Source organism: Monodon monoceros, unplaced genomic scaffold (genome assembly GCF_005190385.1).
Source record: "Monodon monoceros isolate NGI ecotype Baffin Bay Population unplaced genomic scaffold, NGI_Narwhal_1 Super_Scaffold_12, whole genome shotgun sequence".
Classification (NCBI taxonomy): domain Eukaryota; kingdom Metazoa; phylum Chordata; class Mammalia; order Artiodactyla; family Monodontidae; genus Monodon; species Monodon monoceros.
In genome coordinates, this window is record NW_021703768.1 from 134,119,069 (window position 1) to 134,140,897 (window position 21,829).

At 41.6% G+C, this 21,829-nt stretch overlaps 1 protein-coding gene across 7 annotated transcripts in view; it reads right to left on the reverse strand.

Moving 5' to 3' along the window:
* EBF1 (EBF transcription factor 1) overlaps nt 1-21,829 on the reverse strand; it is a 395,559-nt gene that overhangs the window by 96,124 nt on the left and 277,606 nt on the right. For 4 of the 7 annotated variants that reach the window (XM_029216050.1, XM_029216046.1, XM_029216045.1 and 1 more), the window contains exon 9: nt 2,491-2,621. In XM_029216050.1, the coding sequence (XP_029071883.1) occupies nt 2,491-2,621 (131 nt within the window). Of the gene's footprint in view, nt 1-2,490; nt 2,625-21,829 lie in introns of all 7 variants that reach the window. The other 3 variants (XM_029216049.1, XM_029216047.1, XM_029216044.1) reach the window with 1 other exon arrangement.

Sequence of the window (21,829 nt, forward strand, 5' to 3'; positions counted from 1 at the left end):
TAAATAGTTTAGAATATTTACAAAAAGTTCACCTCTGCAAGACTCATTTTTCCAAATGTCAGGACCATCATGATGATAACAGGCCAAATTAAAGTCCTCCATCCAGACGCCCAACTGCTAATGCTGCAGGGGATTTATTTGTTTTAAAAGAATATTAGCTAAAACATTTTGGGAAACTACATAGTGGGCTTTCACCAGGGAAGAGTCATAGCTGATTTATGATATATCCACGAAGGAGAGCAGTTTGTGAGGAGGAGGTGGGCAAAGAAGGAGCATGCGCCCTCCAACCCTCACCTCCCAGCTGGACCCCCCAGATCCATCATGAGGGGCTTCTGGTACACTCAAGGCAGGGGTAATGGAGGGACACATGAGGGAGGAGGACAAAGGTATCACCTCAGTGGATTTTCTTTTTCATGACTTGTGTTGATTTTTATATGGAAACAGATCCTTTAAAGCAATTTAGATAAATCTAAGGTAGAATTTAGCCTCCCTTACGTGTTCACCAAAAAGGGCAAGAAAGTGAGGGAACTGAGAGGAAAATGGGGACCTTGACAAGGTGCAGGGAAAAATTAACAATTTCCTGATATGCTGAAGTCCTTTATTCCACATCCAACGTGGTGCACCTGGCCTAAGACAGGCATGAGGTTGTAAAGGGAGCATCACGCTAACCCCACTTATTCTCAGGGGTCAAGAATATGGCTGATTCTGAGCCCCACTTCTCAGGCCTCACTGTGACTGCTATGACCTGGATAAAAAGTTCATATTCTATTTACTCTTCCCCTCTTCTCAAGGTCCAGGACAAGCAAAAGAATGGGGGGTAGGAAGGGATGAAGACACAGCCCAGGGGACCTGGGAATGGCTATCCTTGTGAGCATTGTTGTCTCCAGCAGCGAGGAAGAAACATCTGCCATGTACGTGATGCTTCTAATGTTACAACCCAATGTTTCCAACAAAGAATGGGGTGCAGTCAGCCAGGGGAGTTCAGTCCACCTCCAGACCTGCGCTGTTCTAACGTGGACAGCAATGAGTTTGGTGGGCTGAGAAGTCCATCTCTGATTCAGCTTTAAGGGAGCTTGGATTCTCTGGCCAAGAGCATGCCGCTTGTTGGATGCATGGGAAAGACAAAGGCAGCGGCAGAACGGGCTGGCAAGGAGCTTGCTGGAGCGGCTTACTGGCAGTGAGGTGTGCACATAGAAGGCTTAAAAGGAAGGGCAGCCTCTGCTTTGGAAAGATAAATGTACTCAACTGTCACAGTCTTAACTTTCTGCTTATCTCTGTGGCCCCTCCAAAGAGAAAACACAATCAAAACATCTGGATGGGCTAAACAGTGGTGTCATGGGAGGACAACCAGAAATGGAAATAGAAACTCTGAGTTCTAGCTCCAGCTCTGCTACTGACTCCTTTGTGTGGCCACATACCTATCACTCACACTCCATGGGCTCTGGGTGGCTGCTCTGGGGTGATGTAATTACATATGTCTAAGTCTCAGTATCCTTATCAAGAAAAGATACACGTTAAGAGTATTTACCTTGTGGTGTAGAGGGAAGATTAAGATGATCTATGTCAAGAACTCAGCGCAGTGCCCAGAATCCAGTAAGTCTCAATAAAGTTTAGCCATTCTATGAGCACTTGTAAAGTGTGTGAGATAAGTGAGCTCAATGGTCTCTTGCAGTTCTAACCTTGTTTTTACTCTAAACTTCGGGGAGATGAAAGAAAAGGGGCTCTGGGCATGCTGGCTAAGAAATCGAGGCTCAGAATTTAGAAAGCAAAGGCAAGTTTGCCATGGCTTCTAAGGAATGGTGATACTTATGTTTTGTAATTTGAGCTAATGTTGATTATTGCCAGACAAGTCAACTTGCAGGTTAAAATAATGATCACAGTGCTTGGAAAGTACTGCAAAAATAGAGCATAGTCATTTTCATATGGTTGAAGTCCCACACTGAGATAGATGCCTGAGAGGTATAAACTCCTAGGGCTCTGGGTTCTTCTAGGTTCCCCTGGCGAACTGCTCACTCTCTGATGAAGAGTCACTGAATAAGTCAAGAACCACCTACACCTGGATTCTCACTGTCACATGAATGGTGATCCTTGAAGATGGTCCTACAATAGACTCCATCTACAAATGTTCACAGATTACTACCTTGTTACAGTTTGAACAGGGCTTTGCCTATATATTTTGTGACTTTGCATCTCCTTTCCAATTCCCAATACATAATAGGACCTCCACACTGTGGCTAGCCCATGAGGACAAATGACAAAACAGAAGGTCTCCTGGTGCTGATGGGCCAGTGGATGGAAGTCATTCCAGTAGAAAGTGATGCCTCCTGGTAAACCCAACCCATCTTTCCTAGTTTCCAGAGTTCTGTAGACTGGAGCTGGCCCACCCAGACTGCCATCTCTAAATTCTACACACTCTCTTAGAAATGCAAGTGTAGACAGTCTCCTCAACTAGACCAAGCTATTAGATATTAATGTTCAGACAACACCTACCTCACTCCAGACCAGCATGGTACCGAATATGACCTGTAACCCATCAAAGAAATTGTCCCCTATGATGATCACAGTCGCACCTCCCGTCGTCCATCCTTCACTCGGGCTGATGGCTTTGATACAGGGAGTAGCTGCTTTTCAACACACATGAAAAAGAGAAGGAGTCGGCTGTTAGAACCAAACTTTAATGATGGGAGACTTGAGGAAAAGAAAAAAAAAAAATCTTTTATCTTTTCACGAACAGAAAGTCCCTCAAGATCTCAGCATTTCCTAGTCACATTAGGACCTGAAACCTCAGGGTGCAATTTCAGTTTTTAAAAGCATGCTTTTCATTGTTTCTATTAAGATACATATATGTTACCCAAATCTTTTTCAAACCTGAAATCTTATGAAATAAAATGTAGAAGCAAAATTTAATTTATGAAATGCTAAGGATTTTTTTTTAAATGGGTGATGTTTTAAAATACACTGGAAACCTCATAGAATTGCTTCATAATTAAATACATCTCCTGAAAAGAAAGCTCATAGATTTTTTAGATAAACATTGCTGTTTGATGGGAAGGGAAGAAAGAAAGGAGGCTGGAGCAGAACATCATTCTTGTTCCATGCCTTCTGTCTGTACCACTAACAGAGCAATATTCCTGAATAAAAGTCACTAAGTTTTTTTCAATAAATGTCATGGATCCCATTTTATAGATGCAAAGTATGCAGGTCACTCAGGGTGAATTATGTAACCAAATAGCTGAGTCAGGGCTGAACCACAGAAAGTCCCATGACCTTTGCTTTGTTGTCATTCCCAGGCATAAAACCCAAGAACTGGCTTTCTCAAAACTTCCTATCTCCTTTCTTTCCATTATAAATGGCCCTTGGAGATGGGAAATAATTTGCAAATACTGTGATTCCAAACACACTAGAGGTGGTTTGCCTGATGAGCATGGCGTGCTTTCAAAAGAATTACTAGGCAAAAATGAAATCTCTCAGAGGGTACTTTCGTACCACTCAGGATTTTTAACTCCACAATGCCATGCTGCTGTTTTCATGATCACTTTTATGAAAAGGAACAAAGCAAAATTCTAAAGCAAAGGAGATATTGTCTAAGGAGAGAAAGTGAGACCCTCCTCTTTAATAAAATGTTTATTAAGTACCCTAGACTGACTTTCCAAGTATTGAAGCCAATGAGAGCACCAGTTAATTTTAACAGGAAGAAACTGGCAAAAAAATTATTGGACTTTGTCAAATTTGGCAAAATGTCATGCTTTAACTTTTGCAAGAAGAAAAGAAAATATGAAGCCCAGCCCGCTGGAACCATTGCTCATGTGCCACCACACAAACAAGCAGAATGGGTTTGATTTTGAGTCAAATTTATCTTATAAAATTGCACAGAGAAATTTGGAAATATCCAAACTAAACATTTCATGTTGGCTGAACTCACAGCAATGCATTTACAACTAAAACTGGGCAGTTCAGATGCCTTTTCTCTCCCCCACTTTCTCCTAAAAACAAAATAATTAATCAAGGAAATGCAAATGATTCATGGCTTGAAAATTCTTGTTCAATTTTTGACACATATAAAGGTGGTGATCAATGTTCCACAGGCATAGGACTTTTTCGTAAAATCTTCCTTTAAAAGTAACCACGTTTAAATGCATAATTGAGTACTCCTAAACTAATGATAGAATATGATGCATGATTCCAAGCAATTTATAAGAGAAATAAACTACATTTAACAACTATATAAAATTCTTAAAATATAAGCAGTTTGGAAACATTCTAGTTAATGTCTCAAAATCTTAATTCTTAATTTCTAACTCAGTATAAGTACTTAGTTGCTAGAGTGGAGTAGAAAAGGTATTACTATATCCCCGGATACTTCTGAGAAGACTAGAATATTGGTTTAACTGAACTGGTCTTGAAAGATTCCTGCCTGATGGCAAAGTGTGGAATCCAATGGTATCATTAAACGCTGACCCTGTGATTGCCCTCATAAACCACAAAATAATCTTGGTGTTTATTATCTGTATTAGCTTTGGGATTTCCTTTAATTTTTTAAATGTTATTTTTTAATCACACAAGCACGTTCCTTTAGTTAAGTATGGACTCCTCCAGGCTTTCTCATCGTTGCACAAAAGCAGACACAAGGGCGTGTTGGCTTATCTTTGACAGACTCTCTTATTGTAAAGAAGTTATAATAACATGGTCAAGAACTGCCAATTTTATACTTGACCCCAGCTCTCTTTTTTCCATTTGTTATTTGTAGGATATAGAAGGCATGTAAGTACATATATGTATAGATGTGTGTGTATGTGTTCAGACATTTCCTAAGGAAAGTGATAATGTTTTCAACCATCCAGAAGAAAAGGTACACGTCAACTAGTCAGAGGTAAATGAGCATCAAGTTTCAAGAGAAAAACTGGTGAGGAAACAATATACAATACCATCTTCTTAGTTTTGGGGGAGGAACAAAAAGCGCCGGAGGAAGTACTAAAGGAAAAGAGTGGCACCCCTGGATCCATCCTACCTCAATGCTCAACACAATCCACTATCCCTGCTTAGGGAACTAAGTGCCATTCTCAGAACAAGTCAGTCGGGCAGACCTTTCTAAGTTGAGACCTCAAAGGGTTCCAAAGGTGCTCCTATACATCTGTGTCATGGCAGTCTTGAGAGGAAGCTCTGTGGCACTCCCCCATTGGGAAGATTGGAAAATATGTAAAGGAATCATGGGCTGACCCACTGAGAGAGAGGGGTGAGGAAGGGATGTTACTGGCATTTAGTACCTGGAAGTCAAAGATGCTAAGTTTTCATGCATGAGACAGTCCTGCAAATGAAGAACGCTATAATGTCAATAATGCACAGTAGAAAACACTGTGACTAGCTAAATGAACCAGGCTCAAGAGCAGTTGTTAAGAACTCACAAATCCATACAGGCCAAGGCAAGAAACACAAATGAATACAGCAGCTCAGGGTCTCAGAATAAGCATGAGATGGATGGCTGCTGATACCGAATTGGGGAAGCTCCAGCCATTGGCATCCCCGCACAGATGCAGTCCCAGTGTGACCTGGTCTTCTGATCTTTCTAAAGAAGCCAGGAGCCCAGATTTTTATGTGAAATTTCCCAATCTTTAAATGCTGGCAACTAATTCAATATATATATTTTTTTACTGTGTAGGCTAAACAAAATGTTTATGGACTTAAATTTAACTCATCGGCTGCCATCTTACATTTTGACCCTAGTCACAAACAAACTTGCCAGACTAAAAGCAGCCCAGGAAGTACTTGCAAACGTGCCTAAAATAACAAGTACCCAGATGTTCACTGTAGTATCGACAGTAAACAGCGTAAGAGTCTAGGTGCCCCCAATAAGGGAGTGATTAAATAAATTATAGTACATCCATACCATAGGATATGTGGAGTGTCATTAGAATGGACGAAAAAAATTTTCTATAAACTGACATGGAAAGACGTCAAAATATGTCAGTAAGTAAAACAAAAATCAATTTGTAGCCTGATGAATAGTGTGATTCTGTTAACTTAAAAACTGATATCTATTAGCCTATATGCATGAGCGTGTGTAGGTATGTGTGAACAGGTATGACAGACAAAAGTCTGGAAGGATGTACACGAACTGTCCCCAGTGGGTCCATATGAAAAAGGAAGGTGACTAGAGAAAGGAGACTATTAAATTCTACTCTATAGATAGCTGTATGGTTTGAATTTTTCCAGTGAGCACATACTAAGGTAATACGTTTTAATTTAAGAAATAACAGCAGAGCGTTTAATTCTGTGCGACATAAAGGTTATACGTTTTAGAGCAAATTGATACTACTTTTTTTTTTTTTAAGCTCAGATGTGCTAAGTAACAGACCCTGAGCCTCCCCTTCCGTCTTCTCTTGGGGTATGTTTTCTCTGAGAAAGCTCGGAGAACGTCTGCAACGACTTGTTTTTCTTTCACTCAGGATATCCAGAGAGATGCAGAGGGAAGATAGTTTATAATAGTCACGGTGGATGTGTTTGGTGAAATCTGAAGGTGAAAAGACTCATGAAAGAGTTCAGTCCAGCCCAGGAGTGTAATAATCAATACAATTCTATCTCCAAGGAAACATTATGGAATGGGGGAGAGGAGTGGATTTGAATACAAAACCACTTTTACCGGCCAAATCTTGATTTAATTAATGAAAGAGTCTTTCTTCCTCGCCAATGAATTTTCACACTCTGGGTCTCCACAAGGACAGTCAGTCAATTCCTGGTTCTAAATCTCATTAAAAATAAAAGTTTGGGTGTTTTTTTCTCTTTTGTTTTTTTTTAAACCTCTCCTCCCACTCACAACAGCCACCCAAGTAAAGGAGATTTTTCCTTCCTTCAGACTATGACAATAACATGATTATACCACCACAGTTTAGCATAATGGCTCTGAAATGCTCGTGGCACATTGCAGAGTTAAAGTGGAAATTATTAGGTAGCTCTTCTTTGTTATAATAATGATCACTCCACAAATAAAAGCTCTTCTCCCAAAGGTACTGCAAGGCACAAAATGCTAATTCTGAAGATTATGTGTGCGCTTTTATTAAATATTACTATGCCCTGCCTGTTTGAGGGCTTCTCTGCTCTGATTGTTTTATGAGTACCATGTTAATGTCATTCCCATCTTGCTAGCAGCAGGCACACATTTTAGCGTTTGTATGAGAGTTGATCAAAGGCCACGTGCTGGGGGAATTGCTGAGAAAACACGGACAAGCGATAAAAATCTAACAGATTAATTGGTTTAAATTTCATTTCAGGGTGTTGAACTTTGGCTCGGAACTCTAATACTACACCGTGAGTCAGGGCCTAATTACCAGATTTCCAATTTGCTTCTGAACAATGGTTGCGGTGAGAAGGAAAAGAGAGGGTAGAACGAGGGGGAAAAAAAAAAAAAAAAAACGAAAGAAAGAAATCGTTCAGGCTCCAGTACATATTTAACAACTAATGTTCTGTGTGCAGACAATTGCACCAGGGGCCATTTGCTATCACCTGCTCTACTTCCAGAGGGTTTATATTTCCTTCCAATAGCCACAGAAGGCAGAAGAAATCATGGATGGCCTCAGCAGTTTGAAATTTTCTGATTTATAGAATCGGTATTACAAGATTCGAATGCCTGCTCACCCACACTAGAAGTATCAGGCTTTTTATTAGCGAGGTGAATTTATAAACTGGAATCGCCCCTCAGCCTCCAATAGCAATGATCTATTTCACTGATAGAAAGCCAGGGCCGGGAGAACCATGTTTACCTCGGGGTTTATGGGGGGCCTTGGGAATAAGGGTTAATTGAGCTCAGAGGTGCCTGCCCATTGAGGTGAATTAGTGGTGTGCGTAGCTATCAACAGGGTCCTGGGGCTGCTCTTACTTTTGCCTCTGAAATCTCTTTGTACTGTGATCAACACCTCACTTGTTTGGGGTAGCTGTATAGATGACCCGGGTGCAGCATTTCCCATCTCTTATCCCCAAAATGAGGCTTTTGTGACAGTCGATGTCCCACTACAGAAGCCTCACTAGAGATGTGGTGTTTGGCTCTTTTCTCCATCCCTGTATTTAAATACCATGGAGAAACAACGCTCAATCAGTTGGTAAAAGGTACAAATTTAGAAATGCTTTAATCCCACTCCAAATCTCAAAATAAAGTTCCATTGAAGTGGAGGTAATGTTACTTTCCATTTTCTTTGTGTATGGTATATGGAAAAGAAAATGGAAACCCTCTTTTTCCAGCATTCTGTTAACCAGAACTCTCTACTACTGATGAACATTTCTACAGAGCAGATACTGATGCTTACAATGGAGGTGAAGATGCCAGCACCAGCCCTTAATGGCTTCTGAGTAAAGACAGAAAGATGCGATTATGTTAAGTTGATTTTAACACTCAGGGTATTATAGCATCTGAAAATGGGCCAGAGCTCCAGCTTTTCAAGTTCCACATCTACCACCCAGTGCGACCTTGAAGCAGTCACTTACCCTCTCTCTGAGTCACCCGCTCTAAGCAGTGGTGGTACCCACCTCACAGACTCCTGGCAAAATGCAGAAAGTGTCTGCTTGGGTATTGCTGTTTTACTATGTTCCATGCACATAGCACACTAGTTGCTATAACAACAATTACTGTCATCATGAGTTCCCCACTAACCAGAGTTTATTTACGAGAACACACCATAGTCTCACCATCGCAGATTATGAGGCGGACTGCAAAACTTCCCCAGGATATTTCCAACCCAGTGACTTGCTAACATAGCTAAGCTTACTGAGGGGGTGGATTTGGCATCAGTAATTACAAAGTAGAATTTTTTTTTAAGGCTCTCATTAGCCTGGAATGAATATTAATGGCAATCTTTTCAGAAATGAGGAATTAACTTTAATGTTATTGCCCCAAATTCTTGAGACTTGGCAGAAAATGTTGTGAAACCCATGAGCTCAGCTCATTTCTATGGGACACCTGTGACCTCATCAACTCTCAGCCCTTTCTCCCTTGTATCTACTCGATTTTGGTAAGGTTGTGCTTGGGAGCAAGCCTGTTTCAGAGATGGATGGGGACACAAAGTACCCGCACTTGGACTCAGTGCACAGTTATCTGCCCTTCCTGTTTAATTGGAACTATTATTTTTGCTGGTCTTTTCTAAAGTGAAATGATGATTTTCCTGACTGCTCACAGCTCATCAGGAGCAACACCTGCATTCTTTGATCCTGACATCCAGCCGCTGCTGGCCAGGGAAGAGGGCAAACAGAGGGTTTGACCCTCCTGGGAAACCTGGCTCTGTGTATTTTCACCATGTACAGGAAGTGAATCTATTCTGGGTTCACCCACCCTCCAACTGGAAGCCTTAGAAACCAGTAGCAGTTATAATGCCTGGCCTGAACCCTAGCACCAGAGGGGGCAAACTTCACTTTCAGAATGCTAACCCCACCACAGACTCCTAGCCAACTAATAAACAGATAAACAAATTTGACGGTTTCCTCACTCAAGATGGAGCAGTCTTTGTAACACTTATGCTCTTACTTTAACTTTACTAACCAGATTTATTTCTGCCTTCCTTTATTTTCTTTAGTAATTGCTTTATGCAGTTAAGCATTTTATTGTTTATTAGCGTTTTTATTTGGGTTGGTTTTGTTATTGGCCTGCATTTATTGCCCCATCCACTAGCATATCTAGATATTACTTGGCAAAGAATCACATATTATATATGCAAAAGAGCCTCCCTCCTTCTCTCCCCCAACCCCCTGTGTGTATGTGGGTGTTTGTGTGTGATGGTATGTTTGTCACTCTGAAGGGAACTGTAACCCATGATATAGATATTTCTCAACACCAGATGCAATTAAATCTATTAAATATTAAATGAGGAGTTCAAGAATTTCAAGTGTTTTTCATCCTTTATTCCAAAGTGACTTCATTTGGCAAGAAAGCCCTTTGCTTTGACATTAATGGCTCTCTCAGAAAACAAGTGAAGGAAAAATTCATAGTTGCTAGATGGAAACATGGATCTAATATCCATCTACATCAAGGCAGAGTTAACCCAGTGGGGCTGTCTAGGTGTATCTGAACTTAGCAGAATACCTAAGTTCCAAACTATGCCATTTGCTAAATACAGAGCAAGTCCAAATCGTATCTACTTGCCATTTATTTTGCAGATTTCTTATTCTGTTCTGAATTAGCAAAATTCCTCAACAATGAGTGGACATAGATCTGAACAAGGGAAGGACAGAAATCCTGGTACAGAAATCCTGGGGCAATAATCGTAATCCGAACATTCCAGGACAAGCGCTTTGGGATTTCCGAGTTTGTCTATTTGTGATCCAGAACTTTGTGCAGGTTCACTACACAGGGTGATTTAAAAATTTAACAGTGAAAAATCTTGACATTTTGATGTACCTGCAACTTCTAAATTGCACTTGAAAGACTTGTTTAAGGCTTTTTGATTTAATGACACACAACACAGCATTGTTTCATAATATGCAAAAATTGTTTGTTAAAAACACTTCAGGAGGGCTTCCCTGTTGGCGCAGTGGTTAAGAATCTACCTGCCTATGCAGGGGACACAGTTCGAGCCCTGGTCCGGGAAGATCCCACATGCCGTGGAGCAACTTAGCCCGTGTGCCACAACTACTGAGCCTGCGCTCTAGAGCGAGCGAGCCACAACTACTGAGCCCACGTGCCACAACTACTGAAGGCTGCACGCCTAGGGTCCATGCTCCGCAACAAAGAGAAGCCACTGCAATGAGAAGCCCGCGCACCGCAACGAAGAGTAGCCCCTGCTCGCCGCGACTAGAGAAAGCCTGCGCACAGCAACGAACACCCAATGCAGCCAAAAATAAATAAATAAACAAATAAACAAATAAATAAATAAACAAAAACATTTCGGGAGCTCAGAATTTTATAACTCAAAGAGGTGAGAATGTACTGCTTTCCACCTCAAGTTTGATCTGTCAAATCCAAAATTAAAATGTACAAAATATTAATCCTAGAGCAGCTCACAGCAAATAATGCCATCAGTTTTTCTTTTTTCTTGTCCTATGACTGTCAGCCACCCCTTTGCAAAGCAACAGAGAAAAATTATCATGGAGGGTGGAAGAATCCTCAAAATGAATTATTCATGGGTCCAATTGTGATATTTGTTGCAACAATAGTAAATTCACTTGCCTCTGATTATACAGTAGGTAAATAACTCTTTTCTTCCTGATGAGAACTTTCACGCACAAAATTATTTTTAGCCCAATTCTCCTGATTATCCTGTTATAAGAAAAGTTCTAGATATGAAAGTCAGGGAGGAAATGGAAATGAAAGTCACTTTCCAAAAAAGGACACCTAATACTGTGAAGAAAGGAAACAATTTTCAGGTTAAAAAAAAAAAAACATGTCACTGCTTCTTCATGGAATCCTCAAGTGTTTATTTGCAAGCAATCTTCCTGGGCCTGGAAAATCATAAAGTCAAATATGAGCAAGTCTAGTGGAAAATCTGTGACGCTAATCTTGGCTGGAGCCGTATTTTTAACAGGCCTTGAATGTGTGTGCCGGATTATCCAGATGGTCATACAGGAATCGGCCTGATAGGATTAAACCTTTATGCTGAACTCTGCTCCATCTGTTCTCCAAGGTTTGCCTTTCCTTCTCTGAATATGAATTTTTAGCCTCCTTGTGTCTGGGAGTCAGACTAAATTCAGCATTCAAAACAGAGATGTGTGCAGATACTTTAACAGTTCGCTACTTAGTCTCAGTTGACATCAACTTGGTCTTTTTCTAGTAAATATTTTTGCAAAGAATTTTCCTAAGAAGGAATTTAAACGTACGGAGAATCTACTTTTTTTGTCAGAGGGCTTTGTCTTCCTCCTCCTATTGAATTCTAGGACTCATTCCGTTCACTGTCCTAATAGGGGTTTACATTGATGTTTGCACATAAAGATAGAAAAGCAAGACCTGTATCCTCTCTGCAGATCCGACTTTAAGAAGAGATGACATATAATTCCGACTGGATGAATGATCCAAGCAGAATATATTCATGTAAGCTTTGTTTCTTTTTCTCCATTTCAAGAGGATTAGTATTAGTCACCGTTTGATAAAATTAGCTACAACAGCTGTTTCTATCATGTTCATTAGGTTTTCTATGTTTTTAAGGAGGCTTTCTCAGGGGAGGGGGTTTGTAATTCAGAGCTCCATCTTCAATGAAACAGGCTGATGTTTGTTTTGCCCTCCTGTGCATCTATCCCTGGAAGCAGTGAAGTTACTCATTTCTCAGTTGGAAAAGCTGGCTTGGGGCAAGTTGTCAATGGGCCAGAGCCTGGTAGATGGTTCTGGGGTTTCCAACCCTGTGACAAAGGAAAGGGGAGGGTTCTGACTGCTGGGCTCAGTGAAGCAAACCAAGGTGCAAAGGAATAAAGAAGCTGCATGAAAGAGGGATCATTCAGAATCCTACATTGTGGCTGGTTTAGGGCAATGTGGTCATTAGGTGTGTTGGATTTATGCTTGTGATGGAAACGCAAGAGCCAGCAGCCTGTGCAGCCCCAGCCCTAAGAAGAGAGGATCCCCCTAGCAGTCTAGCAGGGCTCCATCGGCTTTCCATAGCCTCCTTGGTAACCCTAATTCCTGGCTCTATGCCACCACGAATGGCAGCAGCAAGCAGCTAATCAAAAATTTAGGCTTTTATACACACACGTCTAGTTATTATAAATACACAATACCCTTAACTGATGAAAGGTCAGGGGGCAGAGAGCAGTGAAACTTCCCATTCAAGCTTAGGATGACTTAGGTTTATTGGTATAACTCTCGTAGAACATATGTATCTGGCTCCTTAAATGGACAAGAATTCTAGTCAGGTGATAAGGGGCGGTACCAAATAGGTGATCCTAACTGATGAAGCCCGCTCTAAGTAATCTCTTGTAAAATAAACATGCTGACCAAACACAGTCCTAGCACCTATTCTCCACATTTTATCCTAAACAAGGACACTGCATTGGATGTTCAATCCCATTACTTAAATCTGCTTTGCCCAATATGGTAGTTACTGGCCATATGTGGCTATTGAAATTTAATTTTTAATTAACAAAAATTCAATAAAAATAGAAATTATTCTCTGGGTCACACTAGCCACATTGGTCAAGAGCTACATGTGACTAGTGACTAGTGACTATCACAGAGGACAGTACAGTTATGGAACATTTCCATCATCACAGGAAGTTCTATGGAACAGTGCTGACCTATGGTTCAAGTGTAAATAACTGAGCCTGTCACTGACAGAATAAACAGAGCTACCATTTACGGGGTGCCCTCCACACGCCAGAAACTGTGCTAGGAACAATTAATCTCTAATCCCTCCAACAGTGATCACAAAATCAAGTGCTCACAGGGCCAGGCAGGAAGGTAAATAAATAAAATGGGCTAGGGGCAACACAATGGGAGAGGTGGGGAGTGTGGCCAACTGTAGAGTGTATCCCCTACCCAAGAGGGACACAACTTCTCAGTTTAACCTAATTGTTTCCATTTGAGAATGTGGCCCTACCGGCCCTACCAGCTCTTCTGAATATTAAGAGAATGTGCACATCCAGATTTTCATATAAAACATCTTCATTTTTAATTGTAAAGCAACAAATACATAGTTTCTTAAAGCAACATGCAAACCAAACCTAAATATGACTTAGAGCTGGATTCAGTCCATGATCTGATCCATCAGTGTGCAACTTCTATAAATCCTTGGAGGGCCAATCATCTTTTAGTTATTAATTTCTGAAACTGCATGACTAATACTGCCACCGACTCATCAAACAACAGACACAAACCACACCACTGTCAATTCTGTCTCTGATTGTTCAATCCCTCTCCCAGAACAACACAGAAGTCCCCAGCTAGCCCTCCTCCGCTGTGCAGATTTTCTATAAGCAGTCTGGGAGACGAGCTGCGTGCTCCTGAAGGATTTCTACTGTCATTATGCAAGACAGCATAGATAGTGACTTTTTAAGGAAACTACGCTTTGAATGTGAGCAGCATCTCAAAATCAACCTTGTCCAACCTTTAGTAATGCACAACTCTTGCTTTGTGCTTCTCAGAATAGCACTGCTTACATTTCTCTCCACAACCTAGGCTGCTACTGCTAATGTATTTGAGTGAACTTTTATTATTGAGAACCTTATCGTTTTGAGCCAGTTTCCTCTCTTCGCTGACACATTCGGTGATGCTGCACTCCAGTGTTTGTCATAGCACAGATGTTTCCGTGGTGATGATCAGTGACGTCACAAGCACCAGGATGTGTATCATCAAACTTATCCAGACAGAGGAGCAAAAAAGAGTGAGAGCTCCACTTCCATTTGAACTCCATGTTGGACTGACTTGGCCACCTCAAAAATTACTCTTTGGAGTCTGGGCTGTTCTATCTGGACTGCAAAGGGCAAGTACTCACACTTGCCTGTTTATGATTCATTTCTACTATCAGATTATTAATTAGGTGCTAAGTCCCACGTACATACCAAAACCCAGATTAACCTGCCTCTGATGCCCACTTTCAAAACAATACTGCCATGCTCAGAAGCTTTCTGTCGTTTCCCCTTAGCCTACAGGATCAAGTCCACCCTTACAAGTCTGGCTGATTCGCCCCTTCCAACCTCACCCTCCACCTATCCCAAACTGGAAGAAGGGCTCAGCAGCACTTGGGACCACTAGTTCTGGATTCAGGAGGTCTCAGCTCACATTCCAGCTTCTCCACTTACCAGCCTAGGCAACTTACTTCACTTTTCTTTTTTTTTTTTTTAATTAATTTATTTAATTAATTTATTTTTGGCTGTGTTGGGTCTTTGTTGCTGTGGGCAGGCTTTCTCTAGTTGTGGCAAGTGGGGGCTACTCTTCGTTGCAGTGCGCGGGCTTCTCATTGCGGTGGCTTCGCTTGTCGCAGAGCACGGGCTCTAGGCACGCGGGCTTCAGTAGTTGTGGCTCGCGGGCTCTGGAGCGCGGGCTCAGTAGTTGTGGCGCACGGGCTTAGTTGCTCCGCAGCATGTGGGATCTTCCCGGACCTGGGCTCGAACCCGTGTCCCCTGCATTGGCAGGCAGATTCTTAACCACTGCGCCACCAGGGAAGCCCCTACTTTACTTTTCTTATGTCTCAGTTTCTACCACTCTAATTGGGGATAATACTTAAAGAGAACCCACCTCATGAGGTTATTGTGAGGTTTAAATGAGTTCACCTAAATTTACAGAGCTCAGCACAGAGGAAGAAATGAATAAATGTGAGACAGAAGGAAGGTGGGGAGGAGTTGCCAGAGGAGGAGGAGGAAGGGCAGGAAGAAGAAAATAAAGATGATGACGGCGGACTCTCCAAATACCCTGTCTCCAAACACGCTCTGCACGTTTCCACCATTTCTTTTCAAGGAGGTTATACCACTCACTTCCACCCAAATAGTACTTTGCTGAAAGGCTGGTCTTTTGTGGGAAGCTGTTTCTATCCCAGTCTACAAAACACTGAAACTTCAGTGAACTCCTTCGTCACTTACTTCACTTTTTCTTGAACTTTTATCTTTGTATACAAACAGATGTGTGTGTGTGTATACAGCTGGGCATGTGTATATATACACATATATGCAAAACAACCCAACTATCAACACATCCCTTGAAGGCAGGGACCTCATTCATTCACAAACTGGATAGTCAGTGCTCTGCGCTTAACCAATACCTGACAATTAACTAGCACTGTTACGTTTTCAAAGTGGTTGCCCATAATTATCACAATTAATATCAACCCCAAGCGGTGGGCAAGGAGATGTTATTTTAAATTCCACTTTACAAATGAGGTAACTGAATCTTGGAGACTCACTTGAACCTGAAACTTTGAGAATCCATATTGGTTGATAAAGTCAGATCTTTAAAATACCCAAACTACCCTTCAATTTTGGTATTTATCTGAAATTTCTGCTCAGTTTCGCTAAACTTCGACCATGTAAACACAGCCAAAGTCCCATAAAATCTTAGTTGTGAAATTCCTTATTCCCAAGATAGAGGGTGGATATTTATTAACTTTACAGAATATTACTACTCGATTTCCAAGTAAAGTTATTTTCCCCCTAAGACTCAGCCCCACATATGAATTATAGTAAAATCTCTCTTTACCTTCTTCTGTTTCCAAGTTCAAAAAAATGGCATCCTAATATAATACCACAAGTGCCAATTTAAACACAGGAACACTGAAAATACTGCCAGACTTTGAGGCTTAGAAGCTTTCCTACTGCTGTTAAGTTGGGCTGCTAAACCCATGGTCAAGAGTCCGAACATCAAATATAAGTGATAGCAGCACTGTGAGAACTTACATCTTTAAACTGTAGGGCAGTTCCCCTTAACTTTCATTTTCAACTTGGACATTATCCATCTCAGTGGTGTTCATTATAGAATTTTGCACATATAAAGAAAATAATAAAAGTTTACTGATTAAATAGGTTGGATTCCTAAAACAGTAACTTAATAACATTTTCCCCAACTTGTCTTTTTTTTTTTTTTGAGCAACAAGGATTGGATTCCACAGGCTTTAGCTAACCAAACCAAGAAGAGTTTCTAGGTTTCTGCCAAAGTTGAAAGGTAGAGGAATCTGAGGTCTGACTTTAAAGATTTGTTGCACATAACAGTTACTGGAAGAGCACAGCTGGCATGGTGATTCAGCCAGAATATTTTAGCAAAGAATGACCCATGGACTTCCCTGGTGGCGCAGTGGTTGGGAATCCACCTCCCAAAGCAGGGGACATGGGTTCGAGCCCTGGTCCAGGAAGATCCCACATGCCGTGGAGCAACCGAGCCCGTGTGCCACAACTACTGAGCCTGCACTCTGGGGCCCACGAGCCACAGCTGCTGGGCCCGCGCGCCTAGAGCCCATGCCCCGCAATGAGAGAGGCCACCGCAGTGAGGGGCCCGCGCACCGCAGCGAAGAGTAGCCCCCGTTCACCGCAACTAGAGAAAGCCCGCGCACAGCAACGAACACCCAACGCAGCCAAAACTAAATAAATTTTAAAAAAATGAATGACCCAAACTCTGTTTTCCTGCTCTACTAGGAAATGACAAACCACTCTGGAACCTCTCTGGCACTCATTTCCCTCCCCCACAGCCCCACACATAACACACCTAAAAGCATCTGCCTCCAAACCAGCGCGTAGGACCTGCTCAGCCTGCTGCCTTCCCAACTGCGCTCAAAAGAGAAGTAGCCAAAGAATAAAAGAGAGTTCTCGATTTGTACCAACCACATTAATTTTAATCATTCTTCTAAATAACAGCCAGAGTCTACTGCTATTTGTACGTCTTCTGACATTTTTATTGCTGTGCCCCAAGGTGGATGAAAGAAACTGATGTGTTGAGAAGAAGCCCCAAACCTGGCGCTGTCTCTGCCTCTATTCCCCATGTTCTCCTGCTGTACAGCGCTCCCGAACTAGGGGAGAAGAATGTGGGTTTGAACAACTGGCGTCCTGCTGATTGCAACTGTCAGTTAAATAAGCCAGTAACACAGGAGCGTATGTTCACACATAAAATATTAATTGCACAGGTTGGGGTAAAAATATATTAATACGTGGGTTCCACTTTCATGCTTAGTGGTCAGATAAGTATTCGGCCAATTCAGTTCTATTTCTGCGCCCCACAGTCTCGACAGTGTTACTTTTGTGTTTCACTTTTCTTTTCCTTCTCTGGTTACCGTCTGGTTTCCCATGTTGGTGCCTTCATTATGACTGACCAGCAGCATACGTTTAAGCAGGATTTTAATTACTAGGTCATCTCCTAGCCAACTTGCCCAAGGCAGGCTGGCAGAAAAGCCCTACAATCCATGCCTTAGACTTTCCCTTGCTCCTCTCCAGGTAAATCTCTTTTTTTCTGAGGACGCTAGAATCATGCTGATGGCATCATATTCATCTGATAAAGATGATGATCACCTAATTTCTATAAAGTTTCATTTCTGTCCACTGAGTATTTCAAGTTGCAGGGCTGGCACAGAGTGGTTGAGATGGGGTGCCTGATAGCGTGACGTGATACCAGGATTTTTTTATCTTAACCCAGAAAAGCACCTTCCCATATATCACTGCACATGCCAACTAACGTACCCTGGGGATTTAGCACAGATCTGGCTTTTCAATTTGCCTTTGAGTAACGTCGTCAATTTGCTTCAATTGAAGCAGGAATTATATTACATGATCAAATGGCAGGAGAATTTCTCTCCACCTCTGAAGTCCAACGTGAGGGAATCAGCAATGACTAAAGAGTGGGAAAGAACGGTGGTGATGGCCGACTGCGTCAGCTACTTGGATGTCCAAATGCTGCAGATACAAAAATCTGACTCTTTTTTTTCTTTTTGGCCACAACCAAATTTTTGAAAGATGGCTTCAGTGTCCCTCATTTGCTAAATGGAGAGAGTAATAGTAGTGCCCTCCTATGGTGGTTAAGAGCATTAAAAGAGATGATATAAAGTGCTCAGCATTAAACCTGATGTTAGTAAACGCTCAAAGGCTGCTATCATAACAGCAAAATCACCATCACTCGAAACACTGGTCTAAAAGTTAGCATTTTACTGGGCAAAGAGGTCTGTTAGCCTGTGATTGTGAAAATACACTGGATCCACTTCTCCAGGTCAAAGAGAAAGCAACCTATGGGAAATTTATTTTCTCAAAAATGGATCTAGGACCTAAGCCACTTTCCCAGTTGGGTCTCCCCTAAGCTGCTTCTTCTTCTTTTTTTTAACATCTTTATTAGAGTATAATTGCTTTACAATGGTGTGTCAGTTTCTGCTTTATAACAAAGTGAATCAGTTATACATATACATATGTCCCCATATCTCTTACCTCTTGCATCTCCCTCCCTCCCAATCACCCCTCTAGGTGGTCACAAAGCACCAAGCTGATCTCCCTGTGCTATGCGGCTGCTTCCCACTAGCTATTTTACCTTTGGTAGTGTATATATGTCCATGCCACTCTCTCACTTTGTCCCAGCTTACTCTTCCCCTAAGCTTCTAATATTTTGTTCCCATGTGGAATTTTGGATATGCTTTCCCCTCTGCCTACATTGCTCTTTCCTCCTTGCTTGACGAAATGCTACTCCTTCCTTCTTATTTTAAATTTTAAGTGTCCTTGATTCTTCAGACTTGGCTGAGTTCCCTTGTTTAAAGCTCCCTTAGCAGTCTGTATTTCTCCTGTAGAGTGCTTACCATTATTTCAATTTAAGTAATTCTACGTGCAATCATTTGCTTTATAGCGACACATAAATATGCACACACACGTGACTGTATACTTCATAATGTCAACAATCGTGGCTGCCTTGTTCACCTCTGCATCTCTATTGTCTAATAGAGTAGGCAGTCAGTAAATAAATGTAAGTAGCTGAGTGACTGAATGCTGAACGAATAAGCCAGCGAACTAGGGAAGAATCATCAGAGTTGTTAACATATTAAGGCATTAAACAGACTAGCTTAAAAAAAGTTGAGACATCTTCCAGTGGTTATTAACTGCCACTACACCCACACTGGGCTTCCTCACTGGATAAGGCAGTGGCTCTGTGGAATCTGGTTTCCTAAGCTGCTCTGGTCCCCCTTCTAGCAGCAGGCACTCCATTCTCATGGGGGTTAAAATTAGCACCAGTAAGCTCCCCCTGCACTGGGCTCTAATCATGCAAGGGCCCAGGTGGATCTTGCTGACAGATGTTAAGGTTAGAAGGAAGGGTACCAGCCAGATGAGCAAACAGAGCCACCCCCCTTCCGGAGGTACCAGCACTTCCTGTCTTTAGGCTTGGCTGGTTCCTGCCTGCCCCGCCCCTCCCCCATGCATCGGTTTCAACACAGTTGCTGCTCTTTCTGTCATTTGAACTCAAATCCTATCTTGGAAATTGATGGGCGATTCTGCCCCTGACAACACAATGTCAGCTTAGCTCAGCGTCCAGCTGGTTCCGTATATATTATCATAATGCGCTGCCTGGGTGGACCCTGGCTGATGCTCTCCCTTGACTCAAATCCTCCTTTCCACACTAATTTCTGCTTTCTGACATGCAGGCACTACTTGTTTAAAAATAAAAACAGAGGTAACAGCTTGGGAGACATTTTGATTTTCAAAATCCTGTGAGGACATTAAGTCTATTCTCATGGTAAACTGAGCTAAAAAGGTTTTCTATTAAAAAACAATATTTGACTCATAAAAAAAAAAAGTGTTTCCCAGGGTCCTATACTGTTTCCTGGTGACATGAAAAAAGTATTACTTCTCCCAACCCCTAAGCCCTCCAAAACAGTGTTTCCCAAGCTTCAGTCCTGATTTTGCTCCATCCTCTACCACTTACTCTATGACTTAATTAACATTATACTTGCTATTTTTGTTTACATTGACTTACTTTTTCTTTATACTTTTTCTTTAAATTCAATCTTGCCCTCAGCAAGAATAGCTGTGAGGGAGATCAGCTCCATGCTTTGTGACCACCTAGAGGGGTGGGATAGGGAGGGTGGGAGGGAGACGCAAGAGGGAGGGATATGGGGATATATGTATATGTATAGCTGATTCACTTTGTTATACAGCAGAAACTAACACACCATTGTAAAGCAATTATAGTCCAATAAAGACGTTAAAAAAAAAAAAAGAATAGCTGTGAGACCACAACTTGGGACTGCTTTGTTTTTTTGATTGTTTTTTTGTTTTTTGCTTATGCATTAAGATAGACATAACTATTTTTAAAAACTTTTTTGAATGATTTTTTTCTATCACCTAACTGCATGGGAAACCTAGAAAAAAGCTCACTGCTAACCAGTGAACCAAGCGAATTCAACACTACACCATATCAGCTGAAGGAATTCAGAGAGAAGAACTCCGGGTGAGAGCTACCTAAGGCACAAGTGGCTGTGTATGGGTTTTTCCAGGCCTCCTGGAACTCACTGTCAGTCTCCTGCAGAAATGCCCAAGGCAAAAGGAAGTTGGCCTCAGACCTGTCCTGTGGAGTGAACATCACCTTGGTATGTTGGTGGTCACTCACCAAAGCAGTGTGTGTATAGCAGCTCAGGAGATCAGCTGGGCTCAAACAACAAATCATCAGGGCTTAAAGGGCTCATCAAGCTCCCTGTCCCCAGCCCCACTTAATAGATGAGGAAACTGAGGCCCAAAGAAATAAAAGTACATAGTGGAGGTCACGTGGCAAAGTAGGGACAGTGCTCTGTTTTCATATATTTCTGCATGCGTGAATGAAAATGTTCAAACAAAGAAATGTTTCAAACCCACTCCTGGTCAGTGCCCCTAAATATCTCATCTTAATAAGATTTATGATCAGTACATAGAGGCTCTCATCTGCATATTCACATCACTTGAATCCTTTGATATTCTCAAGTAAGTAGAAAGTAATTAGGAAGAGGCCCTTGGCTTGAAACAATCAATTATGCAGATAAACACGATTGGAATTATGATGCTTTTGTAACCAAATAAAAAACAAAAAATTAGGCTTAAAAAAAAGTTCTGTCATTTCGGTCCAAAACATAGGCAGAAAGCACCATTCTGTCACCCCACCCCCTCCCCTGACACTGTGTGCTTATTAAAATAAGTTAGGTGTGGTTCAGTCATTTATTAGGTCACACAAAATACCAAATACTGGAAGTTTCCCACAATTCACAGGTTTCTCAAGAAATTCATAGAAGAAAACTGCCTCCCCGAATCCATCTCCCATGGTCCCTGTGGCATGAGGTTTAGTAACCCTTCAGTGCCCTAATAAGGAGACTGTTAGTACCCTAACTGTCATCTAACTCAAAATCTCACACTTTCTCCTGGTCTCCTTTTTCTCTACCTTGTATGCATGCCAGGGAGTCCATATGGTCAGCAAACCACTTCTAGATGAATTAGAACATCCTTGTAAATAAATAAAATA